This window comes from Onychomys torridus, chromosome 6 (genome assembly GCF_903995425.1).
Source record: "Onychomys torridus chromosome 6, mOncTor1.1, whole genome shotgun sequence".
Lineage (NCBI taxonomy): Eukaryota > Metazoa > Chordata > Mammalia > Rodentia > Cricetidae > Onychomys > Onychomys torridus.
In genome coordinates, this window is record NC_050448.1 from 46,836,397 (window position 1) to 46,861,332 (window position 24,936).

Below are 24,936 nucleotides of genomic sequence, written 5' to 3' on the forward strand. Positions count from 1 at the left end.
AGGGTTTACTTGATTTTTATTTGTGCGTGAGTGTGGATGCCACATGTGTATGTAGGTGTCCCCAGAGGCCAGAAGAGGGTATCAGATCCCCTAGAGTTGGAGTTACAGGTAAGCCAACCAAAGCAAACCAAACTTAGGTCCTCTGGAAGAACAGCAAGTGATCCTAACTGCTGAGACATCTCTCCAGCCCCTAACACTATTTATAAAACCAAGACAGGCAGCTTAGGTAAAACCTACACCACACACATATATCTCAGAACAAAACAAGAGCAGTTTATATAAGGTTAGGGTTAACTAAGAGTAGGAATGAGAGGATTGTTAGGTGAGGAAAATCTAAAAAGGAGTTACTAGTCATCTTAAAGAGGTAAACACAAGCCGGGAGTGGTGGTGCTCACCTTTAATCCCAGCACTGTGGAGGCAGAGGCAGGTGGATCTCTGTAAGTATCTACACAGCAAGTTCCAGGATAGGTTCCAAAGCTACACAGAAAAACCCTGTCTTGAAAAAACAAAAACAAAAACAAAAAAAAAAAGAGGTAAACACAAATACCAGACACCAATAGTGGTGTGAATTCCTGAGAGCACCCTTTGAAAAGATAGGAAATTGACATAAAGAGAAAAGAAACTATATCTTTATTAAGAATTAAAGAAATAAATAACAAATTAAAAAACAAAATTAAAAACAGATGTATATGTTTGAATCAGTATTTCCCTATTTCTGATGAGGGACCAGATTTTCTTCATTTCACATCTATGGCAGAGTGATCTCTGGTGAGATAAAATAAAAAATGGGGGCTGAGAATATAGTTCCATGGTAGAACATGAGCTTAATGTGCTCAAGGTGGGCCTGGGTTCAATCCCCACCAACAAAATAAACAAGCAAGCAAACAAACAAGCCTCAAATAAATTACTAAAGCACGATCTTTGAATGCGGCAAGGATGAGGAATTCCAACAGTAAGTCTCCCCGGATTAAGTTTCTTATTCCCTCACAGGCCTGCAGTCGAGTCCACAGGGACTAACCACCTTGATAACCGACCGAAAGGCCGAAGAGTGAGGATCGTGGGGCCAACTGTACCTTCCTGAAACCCACTGCAGGCTCTCTCTGACAAAAGATATATAAGAGTTGTATATCTAGGAAGAGGTTCATAACCGGCACCTTCCTTTGTGAAGTAATAAAGGACTCGCTGTTTGGACTTCCCTAATTTGCCTTCTATTTTATCAGGAGTACAAAGAAAGAAAGCAAAACTGAATGAGCACATATGTGTGACATCACCTTAGCAGATTATTCAGACTTTTTGTTGTTAGTTTTTTGCTTTTGAGACAAGGTTTCTCTGTGTAACAGCCCTGGCTATCCTGGAACTCACTCTGTAGACCAGGCTAGCCTCAAACCCAGATATCCACCTGCCTCTGCCTCCCAAGTGCTGGGATTAAAGGCGTGCACTACCACTGCCTGGCTGATTATTCAGGTTTTGTTAAAGATTCTTTTTAAGACTCTATTAGATTAAACAAAGGATACTCTTTTAAACACTTAAGTAGAGTAATAAAAATGTCAGTAAATATTTGAAAGTAAGACTTTAGGCTCACAGCATACTTTGGGGAAATACCCACAACTGGGGTCTTAAATATTTTGAAAACAATTTGTCTATAAAGTACCATTCAAGAAATGAAAAATAACCATTAGACTAAAAAAAGCAGAAGAAAACCTTTGACAGTATCATAACAAGGTGAATGCAGCGAGGTTTACAGTATTAAAAGGATATGCTTTGGTTCTTTTAAGAGAGATATCTTCAGCCTCATGTCTCCAGTTCCAGAAAGATTTTAAATGCCACTTGACTGTATCCACTGTAAAGATAAAAAGAAAACATATAGCAACATGAACAATTGTGCTCATACACCTTCCTTTTTGGCTAAAGACCAAGCAAGAGAAGCATCTCTCACTTGTTCCAAACTAGAAAGACCATGAATCTCTAAGTCCCTCCCTGCTCCTTCCTGTGCATCTCTCTATCCATCTTCCTGAGTCCTCCATCTTGTCTACGGCTAATTCTTATCAACTAGTTGCTGGCTCTGCCCCCGATCCAAGGTAAATTTTATCAACACAGTCTTGGAGTATCGCAATGCAATCAAATATCCCACAACAAACAACCTTTTGAAACAAAGGTAGGGTTGCAAGATGGTCATTACAACTTTATGAAACATAGACATGGTTGTCATTTCCTGAACAGGCAGTACAGAACCATTTGTGGTTAAGGTTACAGGTCAGAAATAGCCCAATCCTTGAGAAATTGATTTAATCATAAACAGGAATGAACCTAGTTTGTCTTTACTATAAGATGGTTTTTAAACCTAAGATGGAGGCAGGCTGGTTCACCATTACGAGAAGAAAAAGGGGGAATAACACATTATAAAGACCTGGTTCTTCACATTTATTCAAATTTAAAAAGTACAAAAGAATTACAGAATTCTTGTTGCTTCTGGAATTGACAAACTACGGATAAGATATTTACATATTACACTACTACAACCAGAAACCCAAAAGATATTTGGAATGGTGAAATGCAATTACATCCATAATAATTAGGATACCTCCTCACAAGAAGAAATCAAAATCAATCTTTATACAGTAAAAGCAGTATGTTTTTGTTAATGGTTCGCCAGTCATTCAGAAATATGGTGCCAAAGAGTCAGAGGAGAGTGACACCCAATACAGGGAAGATTTCCCTGGCTCAGAAGGATTTCATCCATATATTCCATGTAGCTGAAATCACCTGTATGCAGCACATGTACATTTTAACACAGCACTGAGTAAGGAAATAACACTAGTGCAGAGCCTAACTGAAGAAGTGCAGAACAGCCTGAATGCTACAAGGAGGTATTTTCATCTGCCCATGTGTGATGCCAATCTCAGGGGTCAACGTGGCTGAACAGCCAGGAACACCCAGGGCATTAATGAGGCACACCTAAAGGTGTGTCTATGAGGATGTTTCCACAGGTTTAGCTGAGGAAGTGTCCCCCACACACACACACCCACACCCCCCACACACACACAGAGGCTTGTGGTACCTTCTTGTGGCTTGGATCCCAGACTGCTTTAAAAACAAAAGGTTTGGAAAGGAGAAAGTCAGCTGAGTACTGCACTCCCCTTTATGTTTCCTGGCCAGTATTGTAACAAAGCTGCCCGCCCTACTATCACGTCTTCCTGATCATAATGGAATGCATTCTTTTAATACATGAAGGATCTGACCAACCAATGGTATCTAAGGCTCTGACCAACCAATGGTATCTGGGGAGTGGGTGGGGAAGCCTCTGACTAACCAATGGTAACTGGGTAGAAGGGTAGGGAAAAAAATCTGACCAACCAATGATATCATGGGAGTGGACTAAGCAAGGATCTGACCAACCAATGATATCTAGGTAGAGGGGTATGGAGGATCTGACCCACCAATGATGTCTGGGTCATGGGGTAGGGAAAGATCTGACCAATCAATGGTGTCTGGGGAGTGGAGTAGGAAGGAATCTGACTAACCAATGGTGTCTGGGGAATGGGGTGCGGTAGAGAATTTCTAGAACACAATGTTAATTAAACTTTACATAGGAAACGGAGAACAGCGATAGCAATGCTTTTTTTTTTTTTTTTTTGAGGGGGTGGGTGCTGAAAATCATTTACAAGTTGTTGGTCCAGTGTGGGTCAACATTTATAAGGCTTGAGAAAGAGGGGAAAATGTGTTCAGCAAAACTTGACAATACCAGGTAGGGGTGGTGGCCCATTCCTGTAATCCCAGCACTTAGAATGTTAAAACAGTGGGTAAACGTTTTAAACTAATGTACATTACACAGCAAGAGCTCATCTCAAAACAAAAGTAGACAAAAAAAAATCCAACAGTTCAATAACCACCAGATCTCCAATCTAGTCACTCCCCAGCACCATCACAGTTGAGAGCCACCATCATCCCTGCCTCTACTGCTGCAGGCCAGCCAGACAGAACCAACAGTTTTGTCCCAGATCTTATCTCTTCAGAGCTATCTAAACACATCAGTCACAATGCTTTGAAAGCTACCTCAAACACAAAAGCAGGAGTGACAGGCCCAGCGGGCAGTCAGGAAGAGAGCAGGGTCTTGGGAAGTCAAAAGCTTCCATTTTCTTCTAGGTGAACTGAGGATTGGATACAGGGTGTATGACTTGAAGGAATGACATGATCAGATCTACATTTTTAAAAAATTTACTTCATACTCTTAGCTAAATTTATCTGACCTGACTGAGTTCTATAAAGGTGACTATGGATGGTATGTAAAACACAATGGGGGCAGGAGAGATGACTAGGACTGGGAGCCAGGAAACAGATAGGATTCCAATAATCCAGAAGGAAAAACAAGCATCTGGGCTAGGAAGTTCTCCCAATAGTGTCCAGGCCCTTGCTGATCCAGACTCCCAGTGAGGGTTAATACTATAAGTCAACTTGGCTAGATGATAGTCTTTTTATTTGTTTGTTTGTTTATTTGTTTATTTACCTATTTGTTTGTTTGTTTGTTTGTTTGTTTATTTTCTATTAGCAGCTTGATACAGTAAAAATTCTTATCCTAATGGTGAAATGTTTCACTGAGGCTTGCCCAGTAATTGAGTAAAATCAAAACTTACTATAAGCCACAGTCATCCTAGGGTCCCCCCTGCTATGTAGCCTCCCTGGTTCTGTGGGTTGCAGTATGATCTGTTCTTTGCTTTATATCTAGAATCCACTTATGAGTGAGTACATACCATGTTTGTCCTTCTGGGTTTGGGTTATCTCACTCGGTGATATTTTCTAGTTCCATCCATTTGCCTGCAAATTTCATGCTGTCATTGTTTTTCTCTGCTGAGTAGTACTCCATTGTGTATATGTACCACATTTTCTTAATCCATTCTTCAGTTGACGGTCATCTAGGTTGTTTCCAGGTTCTAGTTATTATGAATAGTGCTGCTATTCATAGTTGAGCATGTATCTTTGTGGTATGATTGAGCATTCCTTGGGTATATATATGCCCAAGAGTGGTATGGCTGGGTCTTGAGGTAGATCGATTCCCAATTTCCCATACTGATTTCCACAGTGGTTGTACAAGTTTGCATTTACAGCAAGCCAACAGCCACCATCAAATTAAATGGAGAGAAACTCAAAGTGATTCCACTAAAATCAGGAACAACTGAAGGCTGTCCACTGTAGTGGGTAGCCATTGGTCTCTAGCTACAGTTCACTCTCCCCATATTTATTCAATATAGTACTTGAAGTTCTAGCTAGAGCAATAAGACAACATAAGGAGAGCAAAGGGATAGATATTAGAAAGGAAGAAGTCAAACTTTCACTATTTGCAGATGATATGATAGAGTACATGAGTGACCCCAAAACTTCTACCAGGGAACTCCTACAGCTAAACTCCTTCAGTAAAGTGGCAGGATACAAGATCAACTCAAAAAAATCAGTAGCCTTCCTATACACAAATGATAAAAGGGCTGAGAAAGAAGTCAGAGAAACATCACCCTTTACAATAGCCACAAATAATATAAAATACCTTGGGATAACATTAGCTAAACAAGTGAAGGATCTTTTTGATAAGAACGTTAAATCTCTAAAGAAAGAAATTGAAGAAGATATCAGAAAATGGAAGGATCTCCCATGCTCATGGATAGGTAGGATTAACATAGTAAAAATGGCGATCTTACCAAAAGCAATCTACAGATTCAATGCAACAGTTAGCCAGATGCCTTTACTTTTTGTGCTCCTAATATCTTCTCAAAAATTACATTAATGGAAGCAGGAAATGGCTCAGTTGGCAAAGCACCAGATACCTACCTCTAGCCTGCACAATCACACACATGAACACAGCACACACACAAACACCACACACACATTAAAAACAAATTACATACATTTTAATGTCTTTTGGTTTGGTTTTGTTCTGGTTTTTGCTGTTGTTTTTTGTTTGTTTGTTTGTTTGGTTGGTTGGTTTTTGAGAAAGGGTCTCACTATGTAGCTCTGACTGGCCTAGAACTCAATAGATAGACCAGACTGGCCTTGAACTCACAAAAGTCCACCTGCTTCTGCCTCCTGAGTGCTAAGATTTAAGGCCTGGATGACCACAACCACACTTTTGTTTTGTTTTTTGAGACAGAATCTCAAAGTAGTCCAGGGTAGCTTTAAACTAATTGTGTAAAATAATCTGGAGGTTATATACCCCTGCCTTTCTACCTGAGTGCTGGCATTACAGGAATTTGCTATCCATAATGGGTTGGGGTTTTTTTGTTTTGTTGTTGTTTGTTTTATTTCATGTGCACTGGTGTTTTTGCCTGAATGCATGTCCGTATAAGGCTGTTGGATACCCTGGAGGATACCCTGGAATTGGAGTTATAGACAGTTGTTAGCTGCTATGTGGATGCTGGGCATTGAACCTGGGTCCTCTGGAAGAGCAGCCAGTGCTCTTAACCACTGAACCATCTTCATTATGTAACTTAATTTTAGCTGTTACAAAAATGTTTATGCCGCTAGGCATGATGATGCTTGACTCTAATCCCAGAACTAAGTAGCTGAAGTCAAGAGGATTAGAAATTCAAAGCCAGCCTTGGCTACACAGTGAATTCAAAGCAAGCCTAAGCTATATTAGACCCTGTATGAAAAAAAAAAGAAAGAAAGGAAAGAAGAAAAATATTTGTCTGAGAGGGCATGGTTAAGTTAAATTAAATTTGAGGCTGCCATTACGTAAACTGTTTATTGAAAATCACTTCTTTCTACATTAGTTGTTAAAACTTTCCATATTGACAGGAGTCATCCAAATCAGTAAACGAGGATTTATGTCCTTCCTGTTACTTGGTCACTAATTCAAAGATTTACACAAAGAGCAGTATTTGACTGTCTTGAGGGTTTATACTCTCAATCACCCAAATCTATATAAGAATAGTCTGTCTAAAATAACAGAATTCTTTCTTTTCTATTACAAAGGTAGTCCTTACCTATCACAGGGATCTCTGCCTGTAACATATCCCACCTCAGTACTTGTTAATAATTTTTTTTCCTTTTCCTCATCCTTCCTTTTTTTTCCTCCCACTGTACAGCACTGGCTCCAACTCACTAAGTAGAGTAGGCTACTCTAAGCTCATGGCAAGCCTCCTGCCTCATCTCCCAAGTGCTGAGATTACAGAAACAGCCACCACACCCAGTTTGTAGCTACACTCTACTTGCCTTAAGATCCTTCATAAGCTGCTCTTCCTCAAATTTGATATGGCATTATCAATACTTAGCACATACTTGAAATATGTCATCACATAGTAACATCAAATATTACAGGACTAGATTAACAATTACAAACGAGTCTACGCTAGGCATTATCTTTTGATTTTTATAAATAAACACTCCCAGACATACTTTATGAGTAAACTGCCCAATTATATAGCCAAAGAAATAATAGGATTTGGATTGTTTTCTATTTTTTAATGTGTATATTTGAGTGCCTGCATGTATGTATGTGTGTGTGTCTAATACTGTTGGTATCCAGAAGAGGGTGTCAGATCCCCTGGACTGGAATTAAAGGCAGGTATGAACTGTCCAGTGTGGGTTCTGGGAACCAAACCCAGGTCCTCTGCAAGAGCAGCAAGTTTCTTTATTGCTAAATCACCTCTCCAGCCTCCCTGATTTCAATTTATATTTTTCTACTGAATTCTGTTCTGACTAGCACATACACCTTTCAGGTGGTCTACTACCCTTTTATTGTATTTATTTTACATGTATGAGTGTCTTATCTGCATGTATGAATGTGTACTACAAGCATGCCTCCTGCCCGAGGAGGTCAAGAGGGCAATGAATCTCCTGGAACTGGAGTTACAGATGGTTATAGCTGCCATGTGGGTGCTGGGAACTGAACCTGGGTCCTCTGCAAGAGCAGTAAGTGCTTTTAACCACTGAACCATCTACCCTGCCCCAGTCTACTTTTTTCATAGTAGGTATCTCTTCCGCTCACTTTTGTAGTATTTTACAACATCTGAAAATACAAAGGACTCCGGAAGCCCCTAAAGAGAATCCCTTTACTCTCTTAGCATACCTCTACCAGCCCTTCACACACACCCCAAAAAAACTCATTGAGCTTTATGGTGACATTTGTTTTATGAAGACAATTTATTTTCAACTACAAATACAAAGGTACATTATAATATTAAGCGAATGCTTATTCAAACCACACCAATCTCCAAGCTCCAACCAGATTTTTACACTTGGGGGGGTGTCCTCTGCTCCAGCACTTCCTGGGAATAACTGAAACTAAGTGTTATTCATCTAAGAGCCATAATACATTTCAGAGCAACAATGTGAATTCATTCATTAAACAGTTTATTGCTGCTCTAATATGCCAGACCCTAAATAGGTAAAAGAAAAGGAGAGGCTAGCAGTTCTGAATTTAAAAGTTGCTGTATACATTCTAAAGGCAGTCAAATCAATCAGTCGTTCTTTAACATTGCGGAGGGTGGCTGATTCAGACCGTTTTTCAAAATTATAGGAAAACTAACCCTCCAGGAAAACAAAGCACAAACACACAAAACTTTGTATACAATTTTCGGAGAGTTAGAAACTCAGTCCCAACCACCATCATCCTCAAACTCAGGTTAAAAGCCCATTAAACGAAACTAAATTCTCCAGGAATTGGAATTGTCAAATCGGTTTAATAATCCTGGTTATACCTTTCACAGTGCAATGCACACACACACACATATATATATATAAGAACTAATTCCACCACAATGGTAACTAGTTAACACCAGCAAATCATTTCTCCATTAGGAGCCCTGTTGCCCAAATAATTATTTTAAACCCAAAACCTTTCGTTAATGACACTAACACAAAACAGTTCACAAATCATTGCTATTCATATGTGGACTACAAAACTACTCACTAATCCCAGGCTCCTCGCTTTACCGGTGAACTGCACATCCCACGACCTACACCCATAGAGAGCCCTGCGGGCTGCAAGATGGAAAATCACTGATGCTCCGCAAAGCTCATGCCTTCAAAGCAAGGGGAGGTGGGTCCCAGTGACCGCTACGGCTTCCAAGCCCTTTCTTCGAAGGATCTGGAGGTGAACAAATTTACCTCAAGTTCCCGGAGAGCGGTGGCGATTGCTCTCAGAACTATGACCAGTTACCAAGAAGCCTCCCGACCTTTCCGTCACCATAGTGATTTCTAAGCGCTAAAAGCGTTCTCCCTTTCCCTGTTCCCGCGATACTTGCCAGATGCCAGTCACTCGAGCGGGCCCTAGACCCCGCCCCTAAATGAGCCCGCCCTCTCACTGAAGGGTGTAATTGGACAACGGGGCCCCGCCTACAGCTGTGGGCGGGACCCTGCCGGGTCTTATTTTTCCCTCTTTATCAAAATCCCCTAGTAAATTCCCCAGTTTTCCAAATGCTGTCGTTCCAGCAATGCAAAAGGCTGTCGTTCCCATAGCTTTGTGTCTGTTAAAGACCACAGGAAGGGCGTTAAGCCCTCCTTGCTCCCCCTCCTCGATCGAAACTCCCCCCGCAACTCGCGCCACGGCCCCGGGTAGAGCCCGCGCATGCGCTCGAACGGCCCGAAGATGGCGGTGGGCAATCGCCGCACTTTTTTTCAAATTCGCGGCTCCCAGAAACCCTTGCGCGCATTTGTAACGAATTTCCGTTCGAGTTTGGATTTTAGGCGCCATTTTCGAGTGAAGGACCCGGAGCCGAAACACCGGTAGAGGAGCCAGGCGGGGGGCGGCCGTCGCACGGTTTGCAGCCGTGCCCCGAGTAGACCTGCCGACAGGTAAAGTGCTCCTTCCGTGGATCAGGTGCTCACACTTTCTCTTCCTGTCCCGCCGTTGCCGGGAACAGAGAGGCCTGGAGCCGGAGCGGCCAAGTGCGGCGGCGGCGGCGGCGGCTTGGGGAGCTCGGCTGCCTGTCACCCCTCCCCCTCGGCCGCCGGGCGGCGGCGCCAGGGCCTCTTCCTGGGGGAGGCTGCGAGGCTGTCGAGGCCAGGGCGTCCCCCCAGGCCCGCCCGTCACGTCCTCCGGGGGGACCGCAGCCCCGCTCAGCCGTTTCTGGGCACTCGGCACGGTCTCTACGGTTCAACGGGACTCCGCCCCGGGGCCCGGGCGGGATAGACCCCTGCTGGTCCCGGAAAGTGACCCCTCCGGAGCAGACGCGGCCCGAGTCCCGCTTCACAGTGTGTGGCGGGGGACTCCGGCCAGCCTTTCCGCTGCGGCCAGGAGGAGAAGGAAGAGACTGGGACTCCGCCGTCCGGCCGTCCGTCCGGGCGACGGACCTCCATGGCGGGGGCGAGGAGGGCGGGTCGCCGGGCCGGCGTGGCTGCTCGAGAAGAGGGTAGCCACGCAGACCCGAAGCTGGACGGGGTCCCCTCTGGAAGTGGGAGCGCGAGCATCCGCAGCCCCGACGGCGTGGCACTGTCAGCAGACGTCCTCCCCGGCTTGGAGGGATGGCCCCGCGGGGGCGGGGGGCCTGAGCCCGCGGTCCCGGGCGCGTTTGCGGGCGCAGCTAGGTTCTCCCGTTCACCTGGGTCCCAGGAAAGCCCGGCCCCGCCCGGTGGCTACCGCGGTGGTGTTAGTGGGAGCCACTTTCCGGAGGACCCCGCTCCCCGCTAGCGGAGTTGGGGGGACGCGGTGGCGGGTGGGTCCTGGGCGGAGCCCGTCCTGCGGCGGCGGCGGCGGCGGCGGGCCCTCGGCGGGCCGCCCTGACTCCCGGCTCTCTCGTGCCGCAGCCACCATGCGGCGTAAGGGCACCAAGCCCTCCTCGGTCTGCCGCCAGGAGGAAGGGCCGCCGCCCTCCCCAGACGGCGCCCACAACGATGGGGACCCGGAGCAGCCGGACGGCGGAGCGGACAGCGCTGCAGCTGCAGGTGAGTGACGGACCGGCCGGGACCCGGGTGCGTCCGAGGCCTGCCGAGACCCCCCACCACCCCACCCCGGGGTTGCCGGGGAGCGGGCGACAGGTTGACGTCGGAAGGTCGGGGTTGTCAGAAGTGCGCCTACGGAAAGCCACGCTGCGGTTTTCAGAGGAATTCCGTGCAGTTTGGCCGCAACGGTTCGGGAAGGGGTGAGGGTGAGCGGGAGACGGGAGTTGTGGATTTCTGTGAGGTTTTGGAGTAGCACTGACGACGACGTCTTTATCCGGTTTTCGGCCGAAAGCGGCATGGTCAGCCCAGAGTTTGGAGCGCCTCTCCCGCTCCCTAATCTGGACTGAATGTGATGCACAGTTGCTCCTCTCCAACCTCACCCTTGGGTTGCCTTTTTTGGTGCAATATTAATTTTTACTTTTTTAAAGTGTGTCTTTGGGCGGGGGCGCACATAAGTGGAGGGCATGGACTTGGAGTTATAGACAGTCGTGGGCCGCTCATTGTGAGTGCTAGGAACCTAACGCGAGTCCCCTGCAAGAGAAAAAAACAGCTGGGCCCCTTAGAGTGCCTTTAAAGAGAAAATATAATTTGAGCGTATAGCGTTCCGAGTGTAGGAATTGAGAGCTACTGTGACCATGTTACTGAAGCTTGTGAGTTTCTTAAGTGCTGAGCCATGTAGAGTTGCATTTTCTATCGTTTGGGTTGCATCTCCTGTTTACCATAGAAAGCAAGAATCCATTTGTTGGGATATTCGCAGGTTTGCTTTATGGTGTGGTGTTTAAGAAAAACAGTGAATTTTATGTCTGGTGGTATTTCTTTCACGAATTTTATTTTCCATGAAACTAAGCTGAAAGATTATCCATCACCAAGAGTTTAGGATATATTTGTGTGGAAAATAGATTCCTAGGTTTCGTAAGTAACGTCCCTCCATTGCGCCCTTTCAATGCCAGCAGGCAATAGGCCTCCACCTAATTACACTAATGTAGACTTTCCCCTTTCTGTTAACCTAGAGACTCCAGGTGAGGAACTTGATAACAGAAGTTTAGAAGAGATTTTGAATAGTATTCCTCCACCCCCGCCTCCAGCAATGGCCAGTGAAGCTGGAGCTCCTCGGCTAATGATAACTCATATTGTAAACCAAAACTTCAAGTCCTATGCTGGAGAGAAAATTCTGGGTCCTTTCCATAAGGTATTTGCCCATTTAAAGAACTTGTAATACGTCTTTATTGCAAGATATTTCAGTTTTTTAACTATCCCGACCCTTTACCACCCCCCTACACACACACCCTAATAGACACACATACGATATGTTGCCTATAATTTCCGCAGCAGGAATTTTTATTTAAGATGTTAAAGATGATTGTGCTGGAGCAGATCATGGTGTCAGAAAACTCAAAGTGGGTTTTTTGGGGTACATGCTTTTCCCTCAGCTCACTAGCGCACTATTATTCTTGGAGTGCTTTTCTTTTCTTAATAAACTGCTTTTATTTCTAAAGAGAAAATTGTGTATTTTCTAATAACCAAAACTTTTGAATGCCTTTAGTTTTTTGCTATAAATTAAGGTTTCTAGTAGTTTAAAATTAGTAGTATTAGTGTGACAGATTCAATTTAATTTTTTTTTAATTTATTTTTATGCAGCGCTTTTCCTGTATTATTGGGCCAAATGGCAGTGGAAAATCCAATGTTATTGATTCTATGCTTTTTGTGTTTGGCTATCGAGCACAAAAAATAAGGTCTAAAAAGCTGTCAGTATTGATACATAATTCTGATGAACACAAGGATATTCAGAGTTGTACTGTAGAAGTTCATTTTCAAAAGATAATTGATAAGGTAAGAAATTATTTTCTACTTGCAACTTCAAGCAAGAAAGAGAAACAGCATGGCACATTTTGTTGTTGACCTGAAGTGTTTCTTTACATTTTGTGTATAATTAAAGCAAAAGAAATATTGGTTATGTCTGTGACCATATTTACTTCAACTTTTTGGGAAGAAAATAGTGATTTTGGGGAACCCTAAGTGCTATGTAAGCATTCATTCACTATAAATATGGGCTTCATTTTTAAAGTTACATTTTTTTATTGCTTTAGAATAAGCATTCTAATTTTTAAGATTAATAATTTACTGATTTTTGCCACTCCTATTATTTCAGTGTACATTAAATTTGTTATTAGTGGCTGTGTGTGTGTGTGTGTGTGTGTGTGTGTGTGTGATATGAAAGAAATTTTCCAAGGCTTGAACTACCTTGATGCTTTTTTTGAAATGGTAGGGGGCAGGCTAGTGTTTGTTTTCTGGAAATTTATAAATAATGACCAGGTTATTTACATGGTTCTGTAGGTGTTTTTTCTCATCTATTTACTTATTAGCTTAGACAATTAATGATTTAAAAAGCAACTGAAAAGAACCTAAAAAATAAATGTACAAGATGAAGTGGTTAGATAATTTAGGTGCTGGAGGATTGTTATTATTTTAAACATAAAGAAATTTAATTACACAAAAGCATCTCTTATTTTTGCTTCTTCATTCTGTTGTACTTTTAAGTTAGAGAATAGATTGCCAATAAATCAGATATTATTCCAATGCTTGTTAATTTTGAGTCCTTTAAAATTGACAGAGCCTTTAAGAATAAACTTTATTGCTAAAATAGATTTATGATTGATTTCTTTTACCAGGTATATAATTGTGAGTTTTTTACAGTTTGCTTTACTTTCAATTAATGATGATAGGGATACTGTTCAGGAAGGTGGTACAGAAAGTATCTTGTGTCCTGCCACCACCACACACACACACACACACACACACACACACACACACACAAGTATCTTGTGTCCTGCCACCACCACACACACACACACACACACACACACACACACACACACACACACGGACTGACAAGACCACCACCAAAAAGTATTTCCCCTTAATATGTTCCTGTGTTCCTTAGATCATCTCTTCCTTATAGCTTTTTAACCTTAAGTCAAAGTGGATATTAGTTTGAGTGTGGTGGGGTTGTTTTAGATATGGTGGAATTCTTGTCTGCCTTCTTTGGCTCTTATTCAAATATATTTTTTGGCTTGTTTGGAAGTAAAGTTTTGGCTTTTTTGATTTTGGAGATCTTTGAGAAAGAAACAGAATAACTTGGAGAAGTAGCTAGTCCTTGCTAAAGCAATATTTTTTTATTCATTTTAGAACAGTTGTCAGTTTATATGCATATTTACTTCAGGGGAGACAAGGGCTAAAATTCTTTATACATGTATGACTGAATTTGTCAAAAAATACAAGAAAAATTTTAAGAAATTAATATTTAATCCATTGAATTAGTTTCAGTATAAAATAATAGAATCTGGATCGGAGCTATGACTTAATACCAACTGTTTTCTGGTTTTGTTTTTCCTAAAAACAGGAAGGGGATGATTATGAAGTCATTCCTAACAGTAACTTCTGTGTGTCTAGAACAGCCTACAGAGATAACACTTCTGTCTATCATATAAGTGGGAAGAAGAGAACATTTAAAGACGTTGGAAATCTTCTTAGAAGCCATGGAATTGACTTAGACCATAATCGATTTTTAATCTTGCAGGTAAGTTTATAAACACTTCCAAGGTTCTTGGTTTTTAGTTTTTTGTTTTGTAATAAAGCTTGAAAGACTGTTCTGTTTGATGAATCCTGTATTGAAACCTTAAAGTACTGTAGCAGCACATCATGGTTTACATACAAAATCAAGATGCGAATCATTATTTGCTGCTCTAGAAATTTAAGGAAATTCATTCAAAATTATGTGGTTATCATCGCATGTTCGTTTCCTATTTGGATATCTGACATACTTGTTCCGCTCTAGCAGCACGTAAATATTGGCGTAGTGAAATAAATATTAAACACCAATATTATTGTGCTGCTTTAGTGTGACAGGCATACAGCAACTATCATTTCTATTTGTATTCCTTTAAAATAATATTTTAAATGAAATCTTTTAATAGTCTGCCCTTTTTGTTTGTTCTCATTTTTCTCTAACAAAAACTATATACTTAATATTTAACAAATTTCTCTGAAAACCTGATATATTTATTTTTAACATCTATAATAATAATAAAGGTTTACTCAAGATGGGTCTTGTTTTGTTTACAGTGGCATAATTCTTAAGCCAGTAATATTAGTATCAGCTCTTAGAGAAGTCTTTTTTTTAAAAAGGAAGTATAAAAATTAAGTAAGTGCCTGGTGTAATTTGATTTTTATTAGACACTGCATTTTGTTGAGTTTTTTTTGTTTTTTCCTTTTGGGGTGTGTGTGTGTGTGTGTGTGTGTGTGTGTGTGTGCGCGCGCGCGCGCGCGCGCGCATATCTTGTTAGTATAAATAACTTGATGCAAGGAAAATTTTGTCATTTGTGACTGGGGAGTGGTTGGTGGGATTTTTGGGTTTTGGTTTGGTTTGGGGGGGTAGGGTTTTTTTTGTTTGAGGGTTTTTCTTTTTTTTTTTTTTTTGGTAAAATAGGCTTTGTTAGGTATTGTGAAATTCCTGTTTTGATTTAAAGACATCTTATTCTTTTGTCCTATCCCAAGCTACTAAGGTCATAAATCAGATTGAAAAAGAGAGGCATTGCTTGTTGTGTAGAGACAGCTGCTGATAGGCTCTAGTGTGGCCTACTAATTTCAGATAAGTTAGGAGGTTTGATTGGGTCTCAAATGTGTTTGTTGTGGTAACTAAATGTTCCAATTAACAACATAATTTTTCACACATTTTAGACTATATTCTTAAGGGTTTTTATTATTATTTTAAGCATACATTGTATAGAAGACAAATATAATTTTCTGGAATAACTTTAGTACCCCTTAACTATCAGAATGCATTTGCAGTACTTCAATGAACTGCTATTACTTAAAATAAAGATTTAAAGAAATAAGTTGCAAATATGCATGTAACTTAAGATTTGAATTTATATAGATGTGATCTTAAGCCATTGTGGGTATTTTTTGCTTTCCTTTTTTAAATGAATTGTAATGTCTTGTGGATTTCTATATTTAGGAATTTGGCTTGATTAACTATGGATAAGAAGTTGTGTTCCTTTACTAAATTTAATGGTGGTAACATTTTTGCAGGAAATTTTACTTGATCTTTTGGTTATTCTTTGCTCTTTGTTTATTTTATCCTGAGATGATCAGTTTTATGCCAGTGCAAAATAGACTATATTTTAGGTCTTACAAAAGTTTTTTGTGAAGCTTATTTATACATAATTTGGTAATGAAGAAAGGTGATAAAGTAATTTCCCAAATAAATAAATTACGAAATGTCAAGTTTATATTAAAACCTATTCTTCTGAAGTACTTAATGCTTATTTGTTCCATTATCTGAACCCTTTTCTGTGCTCTTAATTTCTTTTGTTTTTTTTTTTTTTTTTTCTGTTCTTTCCCCCCTTTTTTGAGCTGAGGATTGAACCCAGGGCCTTGCGCTTGCTAGGCAAGCGCTCTTCCACTGAGCTGAATCCCCAACCCTGTGCTCTTAATTTCTACATTTTTACTAAAGAATACTAAGTTAAACATTCCAAATTAACAGATTCAGTTTTATTTGATTGAACTTAGATCAGAACTTTAACAACTCATCTTTAAGAAAGAAAAAGATGGAAATTGGACTAGGTAGAACTCATAGGATCCTATTAGATGTGAGGGAAAGTGGAACTAGTTTCTGTTTTTCTTAGCTCTTTATCAAATCTTTGACTCTTACACTAATAAGGGATTTTTAAAGCATGTGAAGGTAAAATTATAGCTTCTATTTCATTCTCCTAATCACTAACATTTGTCTTAAAAATGGTTAGAGTGGCTAGAAGATTGAAGGCCGTGTCATAATATTAGCATCCAAGACATTAACTATACAGACTGGGCAGTAATAATGATTACATCACATGTAATATAAATTTAGAGAAAGCAAAATTTTTAAGATTAAAATGCACTAAATTTTAGAAATTAATTTTTAAAACTTTAATAGTGTTTATGGAGTTGTGATTTTTTTAAGTTAAGCATTTCTAGTATACGGATCCTTTTAAAATTTCAATAACCTTTCAAATGTGTTTCTAATGAGGCACTGTGCTAAGATGAATGTGAAGATGGTTAAAGCCCTTTTTTTTTTAATCTTTGAGGACAGATGTACTGGGCATGTATACTTCAAAACCAGTCACGGTTGATTGGCCATGGGTTTGCATGGTTTTATCAAGACTTGGTCCCAACGAGAAAGGTTTTATTAGTCTGTTATTTCATAGGTGACTATGACTTAATTGGATTTTATTGGTTTGTTCCATTAGTTAGTGCTTTTGCTCTAGTCAGGTTAGAGAAATGAAAAATCCTATACTTCAAAGTTACATTAATAAATTGTATATTAGGAGTGGTTTTGTAAGTTCCTTAAAAATAGAAATTGGATGACATTTCTGTTTGTTTTTTGTCTTCATATTATGAAATAAAACATTTTTGTTAATGTTTTCTACTCTGGAGAATAGATTAACCTAGATTTAAGTTGTTATTCATGTTTTTTAATATACTTTTACAGTTGGCATGGCATATAAACTTAGTTGTAGTCTCTTAATCTGCAGAAATAAGTAAGGAAAAACATCTAAAACTCAAGTCTATGACTTAAGTTTCGAAAGAAATTTTTGACTAACTAGTAATATTACAATTTTCCAAAGGTGTCTGATCCAGTGTCTCAACTATGAAAAACGAGGTTAGGAAGCTGCTCCTAAGCACCCAGAATAGACATGAAAACTAACCACAAAGCATTCTGTTTTTCACTTGTATACCTTGGACAGATACTAACCTTGGTGATTTGGTTGGGTAAACTGTAGTTGAGGAAGATAGAAGTTAATTTATAGTGCAGCAAAAAGCAGGGAAAATGAAAATTATTTAGGCAACATAAAAATTAAAAAGCCCCAGGGATTGGAACTATTGCTAGGTAGTACTGATTGTCTAGCACACATGAGGCTCTTGGTTTGGTATCTAATAATGTATATAAGTGTTTTGTATGCATGTGTACTGTATATGTACTTGGGACCAAGATGGCCAGGAGAGGGCATCAGATCCCCTGGAACTACAGTTATGGATGGTTGTGAGCTGCCATGTCGTGCTAGGAATTGAGCCTGAGTCCTGAGCAAGAGTAGTCAACATTCTTAACTGCTGAGCCATGTCTCCAGCCCACCCACCCCCATCTGTATTCATTTTAATGAAAATAAAAGGATTTATTTCACTTCCCAAGTGCTGGGAACTTGGGAACTTTCTCCTAGGTTTTTTAGGTCTAGGTGTCTGCACATGAGACTATTAAAGAATGGTTTAACTGAATCACAATATTGGGACTTAAGCCCCTTTCTAATTTATTTTAAACCCTTTTGTTGCTAGGGATCAAATGCAAGGCCTTCTGCAAGCACTCTACCACTGAGCTGATATACCCAGCCCCAGCACTCTAATACAACAGTAGGGGTATGTGTTCAGATTTTGTTCAGAGCTGAGTGGTAGTGGCTGAGGCAGGTGACTCTGAGTTCAAGGCCAGCCTGATCTATGCAGAGAAATCGTGTCTTTAAAAAAAAAAAAAAAAAAAAAAAAGCTTTGTTCAGGCACATGGCTTTATTATTCTCAGCACTCAAGAGGCAGAGGCAGACTGATCTCCTGAGTTCTAGACCTACATGGAGAGACCCTGTCTCAAAAAAGAAAAACTGTCCAGTATGCTTTTAAGCAGTAGAAAGTAGCAATAACTGTGAGGGTGTATGAAATTTTACATACAACTGCAGGTATAATAACTTGAAGTATCTTTTAGATATCACTGTTCTGTTACTATGTCATTTGTAATCTTGCCTTTTAAGTTCAAATTGGCGCTATAATTTTTTTCTGGATAATGGGAAAGATCTTTGGTAGTTATTACTATTGCAGAGAATCTGAGATTGGTTCCCAGCATCCAGTTTACAACTGCTTGTAACTCTGGCTCCAGGAGATTCAGCACACCCTTCTGAACTCCATGGAAACCTAGATTCATGTGGGTACACAGACACACATACACAATTAAAAATCTTTTATTTGTTTTATTTATTTATTTTAAGTTATTTCAGATCTGGGCTGTGGTGGTATGTGCCCGTAATCCCAGCACTCAGGAGACAGAGACAGGCAGATCTCTGTGAGTTTGAGTCCAGCCTGGTCTACAGAGCAAGTTCCAGAACAGCCAGGACTACACAGAGAAACCCTGTCTCAAAAACAAAAACAAAACCAGAAAGGAAGGAGGGAGGGTGATGGGGTTCTACATTGTCATTGAAAAGCCACAGCAGGTACGACTTAATAGTTAGGGAACCCACCTGGCAGCTTACAACCATCTTTCACCTCAGGCCCTGAGGATCAGACACCCTCTTCTGGCCTCCGGGGGGCACTCTCCCTGCATGTGGTACATAGACATAAAGGCCAGCACTACAACCTGCAGGCAAAATGTAAAATGGTATTTAAGCCGCAGTCCTGAAGAGGTGAGTGAAAACCACCTTACTGGTTGTGCTTTATCCCTCAGTCACTGGTCTTTAAGATGAATGCAATGGCCTGGTGTGTGTCAGTCTCCTTTAATCCTAAGAGGAGGAGACAGACCATTTCTGTTAAGTTCAAAGACAGCCAGGGCTACATAGAGAGGCTCCTTCTCAAAAAAAAAAAAAAAAAGCAAAAACAGTAATACAATCTAAAACATACCATTGCATGAGACTTGATGTGAAACTATTTTGATTTATAAATGAACTTATCTTTAACTCAACAACTTTATTACAGTGAGAGGAAATCAGCTCCACATCCTTTATCTTATTTCAGAATCAATAAATAATAAAAATAACTACCATGCTTTCTTTCAAGCTAGGTTACTTCCTAATAACTATATACACCTTCTAAAAGTAGTTTGGGCAGGAAATATGTGATGCTATTCAAACATTGGCTGCTGGGAACCAATCTCAGATTTCACTGGGCCCCAGGTTTTGATTATTTGAAAAATGTAGACTTAATACTTTGTGGTCATTTGATTCAAATGTGGGTTCCTTTGTTATTTTTCTTTTCTTATTTTTATTCATCTTAAAATAGACATTTAGGGGTTGGGGATTTAGCTCAGTAGGCCCCGGGTTTGGTCCTCAGCTCTAAAATAAGAAGATAAAATAGGCATTTACATTTAGATCATTCAACTTGAATTAGGTAATGTACTTTATGTACATGGGTACTACTGAGTATTTTATATAATGCACAGCAATATAACCAGAAAAAAATCATTCTGCCTAAAATATTAGTAGTGCAACTGTTGATAAACTTGCCTGAATAAGACTTTTTTTTTCAGTGACTACATTCACTACTATAATCCAAAGCTTTGGGTATACTTCAAGTTTGAGTCCTGTCTAAACTTAACAATTCTTGGTGCAGATTTGAGAACCGACAGGAAAGCACTTGTAAATACCTACATAATATAGTAGGAAAATAGAGGCATTTTGCTTTATAGTTTCACTTGGTGATTATCAAAGTACTGGCATTATGGTGATGTCTAAAACTATTAAAAAGTATGTCAGCCTTTAATCCCATAGCTCTTGGGAGGCAGTAACAGGCAGAGCTCTGCAAGTTGAAGGCCACCCTGGGCTGCATACAAAAACCATGTGTTAAAAATCAACAAATTGCAGTAGTGAGTAGATTTTTAACATGTTAAATTAGATTCTTTTCCTTCATATAAAAATCAGAACTTCTGAGTTTTAGTCATTATGAAATGTGTCATGTTAAACTCGCACTAGGTTTATAGAGAAGTTAGGTGGCTACAGAGGGAAACTGTGAGCACTCAGGCAGGGGTCCTTACACAGTTTAACTATGATGGGACTCTTCGAAAATTGTTTTAGAATGAGAGACCTAATTAGCAAATTGTTAGTAATAATTGGTAATGTACCTTTGTAGTTAGATATCCACAGCATACCTTATCAAATTTTGCTTAACAGAAATTTGTTTTCTTAAAACCACAACATAGGGTACCTTGGTGTGAGTCTGTGGGTATGTACTGTCCGTAATTTTATAAGAATATATATGAAAGGGGTTTTAGATCCCTTGCCTAAAACATCCTTAACTGACCTGATGAATATCATTTAGCAGGGATTACCCTATTCTTAAAGAGATTTAGCTGCTGTTTACAATGAGTATGAATGTGACTCTCTTAAAGGGTGAAGTCGAACAGATTGCTATGATGAAACCAAAAGGCCAGACTGAACATGATGAGGGTATGCTTGAGTATTTAGAAGATATAATTGGCTGTGGACGGTTAAATGAACCTATTAAAGTCTTATGTCGGAGAGTTGAAATATTAAATGAAAACAGAGGAGAAAAGGTAAATGAATCTTCAGTAAGCATTTGTTGCCAATGAAAATATCTTATTTGTGGATCAATTTACCGAGTTGAAGACTTAACTTTTTATAATTCATACAGAAATGTTTGGGGGTTTTTGTTGTTGTTGTTTGGTTTGGTTTGGTTGGTTGGTTGGTTGGTTGGTTGGGGTTTTTTTGTTTTTGTCTTTACTAAATCCTCTATATTAGCCTTTGGATGAGATCTTTTACTTGGTGTTTTGATTTTATATATGAAATGTGTTTTGACTCTTTTCATTTTTGTAGTTAAATAGAGTTAAAATGGTGGAAAAGGAAAAGGATGCCCTAGAAGGGGAGAAAAACGTAGCCATTGAGTTCCTTACCCTGGAAAATGAAATATTTAAAAAAAAGAATCATGTCTGTCAATATTATATGTAAGTACTCTGGTCAACTTTATATAAATTTTTAAACGTCAAAGCCTTTTTTTTCTATAATATTGTGAACACTTACATCTTTTTAAAAGTCACTAAATACTTGTTTTTTAGTGTCCTATTTTAAAAGTGGAAGGAGGTTGTACCATTTATGAGTAGTAATAGTGTATTGTGCACACATGCATTGTATGCAGTATCCCCTCAATAAGGGATAATATTTAGAACCTGGAAGAAATCACAGGTAGTACCAAACCCTTATATGTACTATTTGTTTTCAGCTATGTCCTATTGAAGTGCCACAACATCAGAGTTAATCTGACCTTACAGGACATGCTTTTTGTTGTTTGTTTTAATTATTATTACTGTGCAAAGGTAGGTGAGTACTAACTCCCCCAGGTAGAAAGACAACTTACAGGGATCGTTCCCTCCTTCCACTGGGAGGTTCTAGAGATCAAACTCAGGTTATCAGATGTGTCCTACAAGCACTTTTACCTTCTGAGCCATCTCCCAAACCCATTGTGGTTTGGGGCTTTGTTTGTTTTTGTTGTTTTCAGTTTGGTTTGGCGGTGGGGTAGGGTGGCTGCACGCGCACATGTATGTGCATGTGCATACAGAAGCCAGAACAAATCATGGGCATGTCGTCTTCTACCCCTCTCCACTTCATTCCTAAAGCAGAAGTTTGCTGTTAAAGCTAGACAAGCTAGCCACCAAGCTCTTGAGGTCTACCTGTCCTGCCACTGCACTGCCATATGCCCCTCCCCCTCGCCACCAACCTGCTGATCTGATGTTAACAGCACACTTAGCCATGGTTCAGGAATTCCCACTCAGGTCTTCATTCTTGATAATCAAGTGTTCTTACTTAATTGAACCATCTACTCGGCCCCTCTTTTTTTATGCCCTTTGCATTACTAAGAAGTATAAGGAGAATTACTTGAACAAAACCCTAATGATACCTTACAGTTGATACTAATAACCATTATGACTACTAAGTGACTGTAGGGTTGATAAGCACATGTTGGTGTTCTGAATCAAAGGAAAGATTAATAGGCACTGTGCAATTTAAAATTGTTTATTTCTGTAATTTACATTTAATTTCATATGGTCTGCCACAAGTAACTGAAACTATGAAAAGCAAAAACATGAGATACTACTATACACTGTTGATTGATAGATCTAATGTATTGACGGAACCAGTTTTGTTCCTAAATTCTATCTAGCCTTGACCTACTTCCCATAGCCGTAACTTGCTATAAATTGATGAAGAAGAATATTTTTAAAGCAGCTAATTTTACTGATGACATTTTACATCTCTTTCCCCTCTAGTTATGATCTGCAAAAAAGAATTGCTGAAATGAAAACGCAAAAGGAAAAAATTCATGAAGATACTAAAGAAATTACTGAGAGGAGCAATAAGCTTTCAAATGAAATGAAAGCTAAGAATTCAGCTGTAAAGGATATAGAAAAGTAATAATCTTTGGAAAAATACTATAAGTATTTAAATTCAGTTTTCACATGTGTCTACATGTAAACTACAGCAAACATATTGAATGTTAGACAGTTCCCAGTAAATAGTCCTTTCAGGCACCAGCTCCCTGCCTAACCTGTTACAGATTGCCCAACAGTCATACAGTAAGGGATGCCTTTCCTTTTAGTGGCACAATACATAAAAAACTAAAACATAAGCATTTTACCTGACCCATTAGCCCTAAGTGTTTACAAATTTGATATTGAAATAGAATTTTGGTTACTTTAGGTAGACTTTAAAAATTCTCATGGCCCCCTATTCTATGACAACTTTCAATGACAATAGTATAGTGAGTTTCATTTCTTGTAATTTTTATGGACAAAATTTTATACCTAGACAAGGTAAAAACCAGTCTTTCCACCCTAGAAACACAAGGCAGCTATCATGATTTAAAAAAAAAAAAAAATTAATGTCTTCAGCTATCAGGGAAGATCAGCTGGAAGTTTTAGGTTTTTAATAAGAGTTTTGACATGTCTGTAGATGAAATACACCAGAAAGACTATGTATCTATGACTAATAATTTACTTTCTTTGATAGGAAACTCAATAAAGTTACAAAATTTATTGAAGAAAATAAAGAAAAATTTACACAGCTAGATTTAGAAGATGTTCAAGTTAGGGAAAAATTAAAACATGCTACAAGTAAAGCCAAAAAGCTGGAGAAACAACTTCAAAAGGATAAGGAAAAGGTTAGTATTGGGGAAATCAATTTTTAAAGCCTAAATATCAGATCTAGTTGTTTTCCTAAATTCACTTGACTTTGGTTCCCTAAGAAAATAAATTGGGATACTTATAATGTAAGTATTTTATGTCTGAACACAATTTTGTCCCAAGGTAAACGTTATACATTATTAGTTTTAGAGCTTATGTTAATAATAACGTTGTTGGGAAAACATCCACCTAGTCAGCAATTTGTTTTGATGATAATTTTCTTTTTCCTAAAATAGTAATAAAAAGGGATTTTTTTTTTAAGATGTTTTTACTATTTTTACTTTTGGAGATAAGTTCTCCTTATGCAGCACTAGATGTCCTGGAACTCCCTGTATAGACCAGGCTGGCCTTAAACTCCTAGATCCTCCTACTTCTCTCTGCCTACTTAGTACTAGATGGCTAAAGAGGATACTTTTGGTTTTATATTACACTTTTTAAAAACAACCCCCCCCCCAAAAAAAAAGTGTGTCTGCATACACATGTGCTATGGCATATATCTGAGGTTAAAGGACAACTTAAGGGAGTTGGTTCACTTCTTTCACTTTGTAGGTCTCAAGTATCAAACTCAGGTCATCAGGTTTGGTGATAAATGCCTTTACTCACTGAGTAGTCTTATCGTCCCCATAAACTTTAAAGTAATACCTGCCTTCTGCAAAAGAGCCAGCAAAAAGAGAAGGCTCATAAGTGACACGCTATCTATTCTGAGGTTAAAGTTGTAAAGGTGAATGTTGTGGCCTGGGTAGATCGCTTAGTGAGCACTGGCTAGCCTTGCAGAAGATCTAGGTTCAATTCCCAGTACCCTCATGGCAGCACATAGCTGTCTGTTACTCTGCTCTCAGATGCCCTCTTCTGACATCTGAAGGCATTGCATGAATGTGGTGCACGGACAGACATTCAATAAACACTCATACATACAAAATTAGAAGTAAGAAAATCTCAACCAAAAAAAAATAAAAAATTGGACCAAAACATAGAAATGCCTGATTAGGCCTAATTTGGTGTCTCTCAAGCTGTAGTCATAGTTTTGTAAGATATTAATAGATACACAACACCCAAGACTTGGTTTCTGTTTGACCTTTAAGGATTTTTCC

The 24,936-nt window shown here is 39.5% G+C and overlaps 2 protein-coding genes across 4 annotated transcripts in view; one reads left to right on the top strand and one right to left on the bottom strand.

Annotated features, from left to right (window-relative positions):
- The window catches only part of Ift80 (intraflagellar transport 80), a 101,960-nt gene extending 92,761 nt beyond the window's left edge, over nucleotides 1-9,199 (bottom strand). The window contains exons 1-2 of one of the 2 annotated variants that reach the window (XM_036190853.1): nucleotides 9,097-9,199; nucleotides 1,759-1,840 (exon numbers count right to left, since the gene is read on the bottom strand). In XM_036190853.1, coding sequence (XP_036046746.1) covers nucleotides 1,759-1,795 — 37 coding nt within the window. In that variant the 5' untranslated portion in view covers nucleotides 1,796-1,840; nucleotides 9,097-9,199. Of the gene's footprint in view, nucleotides 1-1,758; nucleotides 1,841-8,899; nucleotides 9,056-9,096 lie in introns of those variants that run through there. The other variant, XM_036190854.1, reaches the window with a different exon arrangement.
- Nucleotides 9,200-9,405: 206 nt separating this feature from the next.
- Nucleotides 9,406-24,936, top strand: part of Smc4 (structural maintenance of chromosomes 4) — a 33,462-nt gene continuing 17,931 nt past the window's right edge. Inside the window, exons 1-9 of one of the 2 annotated variants that reach the window (XM_036190852.1) lie at nucleotides 9,406-9,783; nucleotides 10,735-10,872; nucleotides 11,880-12,058; nucleotides 12,508-12,699; nucleotides 14,270-14,446; nucleotides 21,041-21,205; nucleotides 21,486-21,613; nucleotides 22,934-23,074; nucleotides 23,673-23,823. In XM_036190852.1, the coding sequence (XP_036046745.1) occupies nucleotides 10,740-10,872; nucleotides 11,880-12,058; nucleotides 12,508-12,699; nucleotides 14,270-14,446; nucleotides 21,041-21,205; nucleotides 21,486-21,613; nucleotides 22,934-23,074; nucleotides 23,673-23,823 (1,266 nt within the window). In that variant the 5' untranslated portion in view covers nucleotides 9,406-9,783; nucleotides 10,735-10,739. Of the gene's footprint in view, nucleotides 9,784-9,804; nucleotides 10,873-11,879; nucleotides 12,059-12,507; nucleotides 12,700-14,269; nucleotides 14,447-21,040; nucleotides 21,206-21,485; nucleotides 21,614-22,933; nucleotides 23,075-23,672; nucleotides 23,824-24,936 lie in introns of those variants that run through there. The other variant, XM_036190851.1, reaches the window with a different exon arrangement.